The 14,649-nt window shown below is 35.0% G+C and overlaps 1 protein-coding gene across 2 annotated transcripts in view; it reads left to right on the top strand.

Annotated features, from left to right (window-relative positions):
- Positions 1–14,649, top strand: part of TBC1D32 (TBC1 domain family member 32) — a 131,345-nt gene that overhangs the window by 88,490 nt on the left and 28,206 nt on the right. For both annotated transcript variants that reach the window (XM_054722529.1, XM_054722530.1), the window contains 4 exons: positions 2,084–2,192; positions 3,245–3,338; positions 10,393–10,518; positions 11,441–11,524. In XM_054722529.1, coding sequence (XP_054578504.1) covers positions 2,084–2,192; positions 3,245–3,338; positions 10,393–10,518; positions 11,441–11,524 — 413 coding nt within the window. The remainder of the gene's footprint in view (positions 1–2,083; positions 2,193–3,244; positions 3,339–10,392; positions 10,519–11,440; positions 11,525–14,649) is intronic.

A 14,649-nucleotide genomic window follows, 5' to 3' on the forward strand; every position in this document is an offset into this window, starting at 1 on the left:
GTTGTATCACTTTTAAATTCAATTTGCATGTGGAAGATGACCCATTCAACAAGACATTTTATTTTGTGCCCCTTGTAGAGGAACTCTTTTCTCCATTCTCTTAGTTATGTTAGTTCATAGTCAATGAATACTGATTATTACAAAATGAGGTTATGATCATATCCTGATTTTTTTTGTTATTGTTAATCCTCACCCGAGGATATTTTTCCATTGATTTTTAGAGAGAGTGGAAGGGAGGGGGAGAGAAACATTGATGTGAGAGAGGCACATTTATTGGTTGCCTCCTGCACACACCCTGACTAGAGCCAGCGTTTGAGCCTGTAACCAAGGTACATGCTCTTGACTGGAATCGATGCTCTGTCCACTGAGCCAAACCAGCTAGAGCCTTGGTATATTTTTCTATTAATATATCATACTTGCCATTACCTCAATTTAGCTGACATTTATTGAATGCACATTCAATAGTTGGCATTATTTTTGGGTCTGTAATTTTCAAAAAAAGTGTGCCTCCATCCTACCTAGTTCTTAGAAAATTATAGAAGACCAGGCACATTCCTGGGTACTCTAGGTTTGACATAGGATAGTATTGACAGCTGCAGGAAGTGTGGAGGCTGCTTAAAAGCAACATTCAGATTGTGAATTTAAGGCCCTGGATCTAGAACTTACAGAAACCTTGACTAAAAATGTAATAAAATCATTGTGAAAATAACATATTTTAATCCTATTTCTTTAAATGCAGTAATATTTGTAAGGAAATTTTCTTTTATTAATCTCATTTCTTTCCTGATATCAATTATATCCCCCTCAATTCTTTGCTTTCTAGCAGAGAAAGCTAGAAGATAAAGAGTGAGTTTAGCTTTTTTAAAGGGATACATCGATAATCTTAGAGATATATTCAAACAAGCACATGGCCTACGTACAAAGATACTTACTCTGGAATAGTCATGAAAGCATACAAAAATTTTTTTAATGTCCATCCATAGCAGGGAGTTTAAATGTTTAGGGCACATTTGGACAGTTGTATACTATGCAGATACTAGAACAGAGCAGCTATATATGTTTTGATAAAGAATTATCTCCAAGATAAAGTTAAGTGAAAAAGGAAAGGCACCAACATTGTATACAGTGGTTTTATTTGAATAAATATAAAAAAATGTTTGGATATATACATAAACACATATTTGTCTTTATACAGACCCTCCAAGGACAAAAAAGAAACTGTAAGAATTGTTAGCTCTGTAGGGGTTGGAGAATCTGAGAGACTGGAAGAAAACATACTTCTCACTGTATATCTTTTATGATTTTTGAATTTTTGTGCAGTTGCATGTTTTAGCTACTTAATAGCTTTCATAAATAGAGAGAAAAATTTTGGTGGATGCTTTTAAGAGTCAAAAATACCAATTCAATATCATTCCCCAGAACCCGACAAAAATAGCCAAATACATATAAAATTCAAAGAAAATCTACTGTCATCAATTTGGAGAAATGTTCCAGACTTAGTTTATTTTGCTAGATACAGTGAAATGGAACCCAAACAAAGCAATACTTAGACTTCTAGTTTAAATATGGTAGTGTAAGTTAATATTTCCCCTTTCTCATCCTAGAAGTAACCTCAAGGATTGAGTGGGAGTGTAAGGATAGCATAGCATCAAAATTTGTAGCCACAAATGAGTTTTGAAGGTCAGCCAAGGGCAGTCAAAATAGGACAAATACTACTAAGGCAGATGAAGAACTTGAGAAAGGATATCATGGCTGCCATCAATGTGAAAAACAGCAAACTATGATTCTCAGAAAAAAAAGGAAGAAAAAAAAAGAAAGTGAATATATAGGGTGGATCAAAAGTAGTTTTTCAGTTCATATGGAAAATAATATAGTAATAAATAATAATACAAATATAAGCTGTGTTTTGTGTACTCACAAGTATAACCCACTTTTGCCCATCTTTATTTCTAAGTAAAAATAATCTATTTTTCAGACTTTTCTATAGAATTTTATCTGCCTTTTTTCTTTACATTCTAGTGACTTGATTGAAAAACAAAATTATATTCCATTAGATTATAAAATTGCTATGTTTATTTTTCAGAGATTTTATAATCGATGGCTTATCAGTAGAGAGAAATCATGTTCTTGTTAGAATAAACCTTATTGGTGGGCCAATGGAACGAATTTTGCCTCCGAGGATACTACAGAAGGTGAGTGGGTAAGAGGAAGGGGAAATGTTTGCTTCAACATGACATATTTTGAAGCAACATGGACAACTAAGATGACACTAAACAGCAACTATCAAATGTCTACATCACAGAGGTGAACTTTTATTACTAGAAAAACTTTAGGATGAAAGACAATACTTTAAAACAAAAGTACTACTTTTCATGGCAAAGAGTCAAGAGTACTAGTTTGTGTTGCAGAGTAAGGTATTATGCTATTAAAAAGTTGTCATCTTCCTTTTGTGTCTTGAATTTTTTAGTTGTGATTTCTTTCCCTTTCATAACACTTAATTTTTGTTAAATGTCTATATTCTTTTGTATTTAATTGGCAATAATGTGTACCTCTCTTTCTATCAATATTAATAGTTTGGTTTTCTCTTGAAGTTTTTAAAAAATTTTCATTTATTTATTTGAGAGAGGGAGGGGAAGAGAGGGAGGGAAAGAAGGAGGGAGAGAAAGAGGAGGGAGGGATCAATTTTTGTTGTTCCACTTATTTATGCAATCATTGGTTGATTATTATATGTGCCCTGAACAGAATTAAATTTACAACCTTGGCATACTGGGATGGCACTCTAACCATCTGAGCTACCTGGCTAGGGCAAGGGCTGGATTTTTTATTGTTATTGTTAATTAAGTACATTTTACTTTGGCTCTCACTCTGGGACACATGAGGTGGAAACGATTGACAGTACAAAAGAAACAGTTTTGTGAGCAACACAGGAAATGCAGGTTTCTTTTGAAGACCATAATTTCCCTTTCATGACAGAAATACTGAAGCCATCATTCTCAGTCCTGCTTGCTAGGACAAGTTACCATATATTTGTCTTCATTGCTTGTTGTTTCTATGATATTTCATTTTAGTCATTATTCATTAGGGCATAGAATTGTAATGTCAATTACCTTTTGATTAGTTGGACCACAACTCTAAAATTTTTATGAAACAAAGCCAATTTCTATGAATAATATTTCAGAAAATCTTAAAATTCAATGCTATCTTAAACTGTTTTCGAAAGTGATCTGTCTTGCTTCATTTTTAGGGTGATGATCCATATCCTTGGCCAATGTTTTCATCATATCCTTTACCAAACTGCTATCTGTCAGAAGGTACAAGAAATACTGATCAAAAACAAGGTAAAATATTTGCTATCAAATGCCATGTTATTTTAGTGCTTTTGTTATAATTTCAAAAAAGAAAAATATTGAGAAGGGAGATTAAAACTATTTTCCTTCTGTTTGTGAATGTGGATATAGATACCTATTTCTTTGTACATTTTCATTTTTTCAAGTTTCTTATGAAATTAACATTTGTATGATGCCAAATAATTTTTATCAGAACATTTTTTTTGTTAAAAAAAGTAACTAGTGATTTTTTATTAATTCATTCTATTTATATAGAACTTTATTCAACAGAGTAATATTTTTTAGTATCTGTGTGATCAAGACTTAAAATATAAGTATATAAATTGTATAAATGTAATAAAATAAAAACTCATATAACCACTTTAGAGTAGTTCATGAATTTTTAGAGACTATATTCAAGTAATCAGGTAATTGGATGGTAATATAGTGTGATGGGAGTTAAATAGACAATAAGAAAATTATGTTTAAAGCAAGGAATAAAGTATAAATATGTGTTTTCTGGTTTATAGAAGATAATTTTTGACAGAAAAAATGACAGAGAGGTTCAAAGGAGCAAATTCAAAGAACTAGGAGTAGGTCAATTACTGAGATTTGTAATGTGAGGGTAAGAGTCACCAGAGATAAGACGAGACAGGTAAGCTAAGCTCAGACATAGGCCAGTGTAGCTCAAGTTCAGGTGCTTGGACTTTTTCATAAGAGCAATGAAAATTCAGACAGTTTTTAGACTAGAGAATTATAAGATAAAATATAAACATATACAAACTGTTCATCAATTTGAGAAGTTTAATCTTAAATAACATGAATTCCTTTATAATGCCATCAAACGTACATTGGAAAGAAATAATATAAGATTGATTTCACATAGGTTAGAGTCTATGGCGTGATTGTTGAAAAATAAGGATTTTTTTCTTCCTTGTGAGACTTTATATGCCATTTTCCTTTCCCTACATTTATTTGCTTTAAAAGAATTAATAGAAGCCATAAATCAATATACATTATTTTTATTTCTATCCAGAATTTGAGATATACATTATATATTTCACAATTACATAGAAACAAAAATTCTATTTTTTTCTATTTACTTAGAGGTTAGGGAAAGAACATGAGGGAGCTTTCAAAGTTTTTAATGTTTGTCTTTATAGCTCACTTTACAAATTTTGTCCTTGTGTTTTCCTCTTGTGTGACCTAATCTATTGCTTTCAGAGGTGTGGGAGTGATATTAAGTATTTTTCAAGAAGAGACTCTTGAGAGAGTATCATTTGAACTCTTTTCCTACTTGGCTCATATCTTTCCTGAACCCAAACTGTTCTCAATGTTACTCTCGTTTTTCAATCTTGCTTTTAGTCTTTTTAATAAGTCCTTATATTTTGTCATCTTGTTTTAGGTTTCATCAGTCATTCTTCCACTCACTCCTTTTATTTGACATGTTTTAGGAGCGTTGATTATCAGATGCTTCCCTAGACGTTGAAGATAAGATGATGTGTGGGACTTGGTCCATTCTCAATGCCTCAACTCCTCTCCTGATCTCTTTTCCTTATTCTGATATAACATGGTGATCTCTGCTAAGTTTCTCTTGGGAACAAATAGTTACTTATCAGTTTTGTTTTAACAATAAATTCATGATTAGGTTTATTGAGTGACTACCACATTTGATAATTTTTTTCCCCAAAAGTTTGGTAAAAAAATAATTGACTTATTTTAAATTGAACAAGCCAGACAGAAATAAAAAAGCAAGAGTAAATGGACACTTACCTAGAATAGGAAAACATGTCATCAGTTCCTGGAAATCAGTGCTCAGAGGAGTATAATTTTACTCCCTGCTCAACTCTTATACGTGATTTAGAAAAGGGAGTAATAACAACTTCTCTGGCGGGGGTAGAATAGAGCTGCAGAATGGTTGTTCACCCAGGCAGTCATGCCATGTGCCCAGGTCCATTTACTCACCTCGTCTCCTGGAGGACTATTTCACATCTGTCATCAAACCTTCTTCACCACTTCCCCGTCTGTGCTGTCAGATGATAACTTTGTTTGCTATTTTACTGATGAAAAAGAAACAGTCAAAAAAAGTTTCCACATGCTCCTGATACATATGAACTCAGCGGCATCTGTGCCCATTTTGGTTTTTATTACTATTCATGTACTCCTTACGTTATGTACAGAAGCCGGCTTCTCCCTGTGTGCACTGCATTCCTTTCTCTTCTCAAAAATACTGCGCCTATCAGTTCTCTCTTTTTATTATTATTATTCTTTAGAGAGCCAGGGAGAATCTTCACTGTAGCTTCTTCATAAGCCAATAAGAATGGGGTTAATGCTTCCATATTTCAAATATCTTAATTTGAACCTATTTCCCCCCACACTACAGTCCCATTTCTGTCCCTTTACTGCAAAATTCCTTGCAGAAATTGTCTAATCTTGGTACTCCAGCTACTCTCTTTCCATTCTGTCTTGAAGCCACTTGAAAACTAATCAGGCTCTCAGCCAATCACTCCACCATGATCAAATCTCCTGGTCAGACCTCAGTCCTTGTTCTACTAGACCTAGCATTGTCACTGAACACTTGTGGTGCCTCCCTCTTTTTTGAAACACTTTCTTTCCTTGGCTTTCAGGAACATACATTATGTAATTTTCCTCCTGCATTTTTTGCAAATTCTGCTTCCTCCTTTGTTGGATCTTTCACCTCTAAACTTTCACCTCTCTAAACTTCGGAGTACTCCAGGCCTCATTTCTCAGTTGTCTTTTTTTCAAGCAGTACTTTACTCTTGGGAGGATCGCATCTAGTCATATGACTAAAATACTGTCCACCATGCTGATTGCTCTCAGGTTTGTATTTCTAACCCCTATCTCTACCCTGAGCCTTGTACTCATATCTAACTGTCTCCTTGATACCTCTGCTAGGTATCAATAAGCATAGCAAACTTAAGTCTGGGATAAACTGATGCTCCCTCCAGCTATATTCCTTTGGTGTGCTTGCTCATTTCAGAATGGCACCTTTGTGTTTCAGGTTCTTTAGGCCATAAACCTGAAGGCATTCTTTGACTCTTCTCTGCCTTCAGACCTTACGTCTAATCTGTCAGCATTTGCTCTTGACTCTACTCATCTGAAATAAGCCACTTTCACCCATCCTCTGCCAGTCATCTCTCCCTTGTAGTAACCTGCTAAGTGTTCAGTGTGTTCTCAGCACCGCAGCCAGTGTAATGCTGTTGAGATGTGTTTTGGATCATGTTGCTCCTCAAATTGAAACCCTCCGATGGCTTCCCTGTAGCCTATAATGGTCAACAAATTTGTGACTTTCTTCTGTCATATGCTCTGTTTTATGTCAATTAGAAGCCTCTTTAATTCCATGTTTCCCCAGTGTATTGGACAGTAACTTCTATTGTCTTTCTGTTTGTCCTTAAAACACGTTTGCATGAGACATTTTTTTCTCCTCAATTTAGCAGCAGTACCTAATAATTCCTCATAATAATAGTGGTCCTGCGTCTACTGTGATTATTGTTAAGCAGGAGAGAATGATCTAGGCCCCAGTCGACCACCCAGGAGGCACCTCAGGAAGAGATATAACATTTTGAATTAAATATTAATAAAACATATGTCATTCTGATGTTGCTGATGTGTCACTGATCCTGTACTCATAGTAGGATGGCAGAAAAGGAGAGGAAATCAGAATCATGTCTGGCTTTTCATTGTACCTAAGAGAATACAGTGATGATGTCTGTATGAACTAAATGAGAAAAGTGGGGCCAAATGCATTTATAACAGGTATAAAACTAATTTGAAAGTAATGTCTCTGGTTAAATACAGTGCAGTAAGTTAAACATTGTGTACTTTAAAAAATTACGGTTAGGCTAGTAGTATTTTAAGACACAAATTGCTGTTTTAAAGGCATGTATTCATATACATTTCATTTTGCTTTTTTATTTGGAAGTTAATGACTCACTGATTCTGTTAGGTGTTATTTTTGTTGTCATTTGCAATATCATTTCATTGTTGTGGAAAAAGATCACTCCAGTTGTGATTTTTGGTGACATCTTTCTCATTTGTCTCCCCGCTCCTAGATTTTCCCTCCTTCCTACAGTTAGCATCTCCTCATCTGTTAAATTGCTTCTTGTTAGTTCATCGGCATCAGTGTTAGCTATTCGATGATTTATCTTCATCTGTAAATAAGAATCTTGAGGTATCATCTGGTTGTTATTTTTCTTTGTGTACATTTTAGGGTCACCGCATTAAAATGTAAAATCCTTTGAAAGCTACTGATTAATATTTTGTATGTACACTTGTACATATATGTGTATGCATGTGTAACTACACACATGTATATATACATGTATATGCCTATGATGTAACATGTGAACATATGAAAATCATCCTATACCTATGAAACATTTCTTTTTTCATATGGTCGAAATAACTTGTCAGAGTACCATCTCTCTGTTAAGTGAGCGTTTAGATACATAAGAGGAAATGTGTTAGTGCAGTAACATTGTTACCTGTGCAGAAGAAAGGCAAGGTGACTGCAGAAAGGAGGGTTGTACAATGGTTTAAGCAAGTATTGGTGGCATGTCAGCATGTGTTAAAGTGAGCTACTGAAGATTGGCTCATAACGCCTTTCCTCTTTGAAACAGGAAGAGTGTGAGATGGGTAGCCGTCTTTTTTGTTTCATTTTTGTGTTCCTAAGCTAAACTTAGCTCTCCTAGGAGTTGTTACACCCCTACCCTAATCGGCGAGTCTGCTCCACTGCATTCCATTTGGATGTGTTCAGGTGGGGATTTCTTTCTCTCAGGAGGAAGAGAAATCCAAGGCTTCCATCCTGAGAAATAAAAATGGCTCGAGGGGTTGGATAGCATGCTCTGGTTATTGGTGACTTATCTCAATAATAGGAGACATTTGCCCGTTTTACTTCCCTTTCTGTCATCCTACATCCACTTTATTTATTACCTTTATAATGTGTACGCAGGCTGAATTATAAAATAATCTGTAGCCGAAACCGGTTTGGCTCAGTGGATAGAGCGTCGGTCTGCGGACTGGAAGGTCCCAGGTTCGATTCTGGTCAAGGGCATGTACATTGGTTGCGGGCACATCCCCCGGGGGGGGTTGTGCAGGAGGCAGCTGGTCGATGTCTCTCTCTCATCGATGTTTCTAGCTCTCTATCCCTCTCCCTTCCTCTCTGTTTGAAAAATCAATAAAATATAAAAAAATAAATAAAATAAAATAATCTGTAATTTAGGTTACCCCTGTATCCTCTATAATTCACCGCAGATGTTTTTGGTTATCTGTGGGGAAGTGGTTCTGTGACCCCCGGGATACCAAAATGTGCAGATGCTCAAGTCTGCTCTCATATCTGTGAGCTCCACATATGTGGAGACGGAGGGCCAACGGTACTGTCTGTATCTAGAAACCATTTGGATTTATATTTACTCAGCTGGGGCTTTATCTTCAAAGTGGAGAGTAATTTATGTCGTGCGTGTCATTGCCTGTATGTTTCTATTACTCTTAACGGGCCCAGCAGAATAGCAGAAGCGTAGCACTGGCTCACAGTCTCTGGAGGTCAGGCTGCTTGGTGTTGATTGCCTTTCTTTGATCTTAGAAATTCAAATGGCTGCTCATCGAAAGCCTCAAACGTATTAGTAACTCCTAATGCTGCTAAGAACTCCTTAGGAGTCACTCTTCACCCGTACATTCCTCCAGAGGCCCTTCTTGAAAGTTTACCTCCTTCGGGATTTCTAAGAAGTAAACAGAGTGACAGCTAATGTGAGCCACGTATATAAACAAACGTATTACTTCCCCATTATTTCACTTCCCTTGCCATTTACTTCATCTCGTGTTTTTTCTGTTTCTGTAGTAGTTATCCTACATATTCTGTATCAACCATGTGGGTCTTAATTTGTACTTTTTAAAAACAGCTTTATTGACACACAATTAACATACCATACACATCACCAATTTAAAGTGTGTAGTTTTATGGTTTTTGGTATATCCACAGATAGGTGCAGCTATCACCACAGACAATGTTAAAACATTTTATCACCTCAAAAAGAAACCCAGTACCCTCTTTTCCCTCCTTTCCTCACCCAGCCCTGAGCAACCACTAATCTACATTCTGTCTCGAGAGATTTTTCTAGTCTGGACTTTTGTAGGAATGGAATGATATAATAGGTGATCCTTTGTGACTGGCTTATTTGCCTTGGCATAATGTTTTCAAGGTTCATCCATGTTGTAGCATGCATAAGTACTTGCCTTTTTTGGTCAAATAATATTCTGTTGTGCTATCATATAATTTGTTTACACATTGGTCTACTGATGGACAATTGGGCTGTTTCCACCTTTTAGCTATTATAAATAGTGCTGCTATAGACAGTCCTGTACAAGTTTCTGCATGTTTTCATTGATCTAGAGTATGGTATATGCCTAGAAGTGGAATAAATGAATTATATGGTAATTCTATATTTAATAGTTTGAGTATAATGTTCATGTCAGTTTAGTGAAATTTTTTTTTTAATATATATTTTATTGATTTTTTACAGAGAGGAAGAGAGAGGGATAGAGAGTTAGGAACATCGATGAGAGAGAAACATCGATCAGCTGCCTCCTGCACACCCCCTACTGGGGTTGTGCCCGCAACCAAGGTACATGCCCTTGACCGGAATCGAACCTGGGACCCTTGAGTCCGCAGGCCGACGCTCTATCCACTGAGCCAAACCGGTTTCGGCAGTTTAGTAAAATCTTAAGGTCCACACTGTTAACTAAATCAAATACTCAGTAATGTGTCATGTTGTATAAAAACTAAGAATATTCAGGAATTATGGTTATAAGTCAATCAATTTTATGAGCTTTGAATATATCAATAATCCATTTTATGAGTTTTTAATAAATGTAAATAGTAATTGATAGTATGTGATTACAGAAAAATGTTTTCCTTTGAAAGCCATATATATTCTGTGTTTTAAAAATAGAATTTGTATCTTTATATGCTTAACATTAATACTTATTTTTCAATGTATCTAGCGTGTCTTATAATAATAATACCAGTACATGTTATCTTTCTTATTAGACAATGATCTTGGCAAAATTTTATTACACTTCAAGATGTCTGATAAACAAACTGAGTGGATAGAAAACTGCCGAAGACAATTTTGCAAAATGATGAAGGCCAAACCTGATATAATCAGTGGAGGTGGTAAGTGCACTAATTTTTGTTGTTTTTTATTTTTGTTGTTTTTTTGGTATGAAAATGATATTAACAGAAGCTTTGTTTCCTGAAGATTAGTGCCAGCCTGTCTAGAATACATAATACTAATTCCAGAAGTCCATTGATTTCTGAAAACTTGTGACCCTGGAGAACTAAAATTAAAGTCTGAGATTACTAAACTTTTTTAGAAAACTGTCTAAGAGGTCTTGGTAAGCAAAACTTAAACACTGTTTTATCTTTGCCCAGGTTTTGCCTGGTTTTACTTACTTTCACCAGCACATAACATACTGCTTTGGATAGTAATATCCTAGAGTTAGTTTGTTTTTAAAGTTAAGAAGGGTTTCATGACATAAATTAATTTTCTTGAATCTCAGGGAATTGAAGAGCTTCACTGCGCTACAAACCCTGTGCGCTGCCTACCCTGGCAAGCTTATTTTTGGTTCGGTTGCCTTGAACATGTACCATCTGTTGCAAAGTATATAAAACAAATAATATGCACGGGTTTTGAAAGGGACGTGAGCTATTCATTGATCTTGGACTTGGACTTCACATAATTTTTTTCTGTGTGCGTGAATAATTACGATAAGATATTGTAGTCTAATTAGTGATAATTTTCTTGCTGTATTGAAATCATTTAGCATTCTGAAGTAATCCTTAGAGGATCTAAAGATAACAGATGATTCTTTTCCAGTTTTACATTCATAGGTTCTCAGTGAAGCTATTAAAATTTAATTTATATCAGACGCATTGTTAAGAATATTAAAATGCTGTGTGTTTTGAATTGGACCCCCTTAAGGGCGTAACTAAAGATGTTCAGATGACTTTTATGTACCAGTCTGTTATTTAAAGATGCATTATCATGTATTATTCGTGTTCTTTAATATTCTAATTATTCTCTTGTTTATTACAGCTTTAGTAGAATTACTTGAAAAATTCGTGCTTCATCTCTCTGAAAGCCCATCAGAATGCTATTTCCCCTCCGTAGTATATACAGGTACATATTAAACATTTTGAATTTTGAAAAGTATTTAGTGTGCCAATAGATATTTCATAGAGATGTGTAATTAGATTACAGATATGCACAAGGTTTCTCATCCTAAAAATCTCTCATATACATTCTATATATCTTTTAATCTCTTCTGTATAAATGTCTGAGTTTTCTTATAACTTTCTAACTTAAAAAAATATATATATATATATTACAGACCTACTGTAAGCTTTATTTTCATATTTCCAACTGCTTAATAGGTAAACCTGGATGTGCTACAGAGACCCTCAAATTCTAAATGTCCAAAAGGGACTTTGCCTCATCGTACCTTTTGATATACATCCTCTTCTTACCTTGTCTATTTTGGTTGGTATTATAGTCATCTACTGTCCATCTAAACCAGAAACCAAGGAATGATGAACTCTCTTATGCCCATATTTTCCTCCCAATTACCAAACTATTTTAGATCTGTGTTCTTAATCTATCCCAAATTTATCTACACACACACACACACACACACACACACACACACACACACACACTCATTTAAATCGTTATTGTTGAAATTATTACATAGGTGCTCCTTTTTCCCCCATTAACCCCTTCCAGCCTGCTCCCGTCCTCTCCCACCCCCTCCCAGGCCCTCACCACTCCATCTACTTATATTGATTTCTACTCTTATATTTTATCTTAGTTTAGGCCACTATTACTTCTGTTTAGGGTATTACAACAGCCTCTTCACCTGGGGTCTCTAATTGGGAGTCTGATTTTCTTTCAAAGGTATTCTTTATGCTGCTTTCAGAATGATATTTGAAGTCCAGATCTGATCCACTCATTCTCTCTGCCATAGAAGCTCACCATTGACCACTGCATAAAGTATAAGACTCTTACCATGATACCAGAGGCCTCAAATTAGGCTTTCCCTTTGTTCCTCTCTAGTATTATCTCTTTCTCTCCATGCCTCACATTTATTTTTCAGGAATACTAAGCTGCCAACTTCCTCTTCTCTCCCTCACCACACACACATTCATTTATTCAACAAATAGATATTGTCCTTTGCTATGTGATAGAACTTCTCTAAGCATTCAGACACAGCATTGAACAAAAGAGAGAAACAAATCTTGCCCTAATAGAATTGACCTTCTGGTAGGAAGACAGATGATGAATAAGTAAAAGATTCAGTATGTCAGATGGTATGGTGGTAGATGAGAATTTTTCAGCAGGACAGGGAGCTGGGGCGTGCTAGTTGAGGGTGAGGATTACAATATTAAATAGTGTTCAGACCAGCAGAAGTGGGTGCAAGATATATGGGTATTTTCAGGCAAAGAGAATTTCAGCAAGTGACACCAGAGGACTAGTATGGCTAAAAAGAAATAAGAGGGAAGAATTGTTTGTGTGGAAGTCATAGAGGAGAGATTTTGAAAGTTATTGCAGGGTCTTAAACATAGGATTGGCATGCTCTGATTTACATTGTTAAAAGATCACTGTGGTTGCTATATTGAGAAAAGAATGAAGTAGGCATAATCATTCCATTTAAAATCAGGAAATTGAGGTAAATAGGAAAGAAAACAGAAATTGTGAAGACAATTGTGAACAAAAGCATTTGTGAAAAGAATTATAACTTTATAAATGAACCTAATAATGTACATGACAAGAATACAGGGAATAATGGCCAAGTCTATGAGTAAGAGAGGAAATCAGTAAGCAGTAGTAATCATGGAGATTTGCATGGTCAAGAGTGGGGATCTCCAGTCTGCAGCATAATAATCTCCAATTTTTACAGCTTTACTTGGCACATTGTTCTCTTGGATTATATTTTCTTTATTATCTAAAATTAACATTATGTTGTATGTGCTATCCAAATATTCATCCTGATTGCTCAGTATACATGTATTTACTGCCCTCTGTTGTACTTCTAAATTATGCTGAGGGAGATCTCACATGTAGTCTTTTTTTAATGTAGTATCTAGGCAGACAAACCCTGAATGTGAATTTAAATTTCTTTAAAGGCTCCAGTTGAACAACTATCCACTGGAATTTTAGAGTACAGTAAAAAAGAAAGTGGCTTCCTATTGGTTAACTGTTGAGTGTTTATTATGATATGATAATTTTGATGGTAGTATTGTTTTCTTCCCATGTCCTTAGCTATCCTCATCCTTTATCATTTGTTTTTTGGCTGGTGGAACAATGGTTTGCTATTATGAAATTTCACTTTATTTACTTTAAATAAAAAAACTGTTTTGATATAAGGATATTTCAAAGCAAATGCTGGATAGATATATTCAATGCTTTTTCGTGTTTCTGGAAATGAGAAATTGATTGTCTTTTAAAAAATGACAGTTTGCTAAACCCTAAGGTAGCTGAAATTAGAATAACACAGTCATCCATCTGTTAGCTCCCTCGGGATTTCAATCTATTATAAAATTTGAAGATCTGAAAAAAATCAAATTAGTTTGGCTGTTTATCCCCTTGAACAAAGAGGAAAGAACAAACAGAGAAAGTTCTGCACATTTGCAGGTTGTAAATCCATACAGGTATCTTTCCAAATCTTAACAGACATTAACGTTTTGCTGGCTCAGTTCCCTGGAACAAGTTGGGGATTTTCTGCTACTATAATTGCTTCTTTGAGATGATAAATTAAGTAGTCCTTTTAAGGTAGTAAATATTTTAATGTTACTACTTTTCTCTTTATGTTGTTAATCAAAAGACTGAAAAAGTATTTAAAAAGTTGCAGTTCTGTCTTTTGACTACTAAAATATTTTGAAACTTAATATATATAGTTAAAGACCTTTATACTTTCTTTGGGCATTCAACAAATATGCTCTTTTCTATTACATTTATGGAGCATGTTTGTATGCTCTAATATTGCAAGTAGGTATATAATATAAATATCCCTCTCCTCAAGGAAGGAAGATAGAGCATGCATCTAAAATGATGAATTAAGTAAATGGAAGCATATGGTAAGATAGAAAATGAAGAAATGAGGGAAAACTGATCATTTTTTAGCTGGCTACTTTGTTTCAAATTTAAGGGTTTTGTTGTGAGTGCCATAGTGTTTAATGGAAAGGATGATCATTGTTGACTATACTGGAAGATAAGAGGAGGATGTGATAATAGAGCAGGATGGATGG

This window comes from Eptesicus fuscus, chromosome 10, assembly GCF_027574615.1.
Source record: "Eptesicus fuscus isolate TK198812 chromosome 10, DD_ASM_mEF_20220401, whole genome shotgun sequence".
NCBI classification, from domain to species: Eukaryota; Metazoa; Chordata; class Mammalia; order Chiroptera; family Vespertilionidae; genus Eptesicus; species Eptesicus fuscus.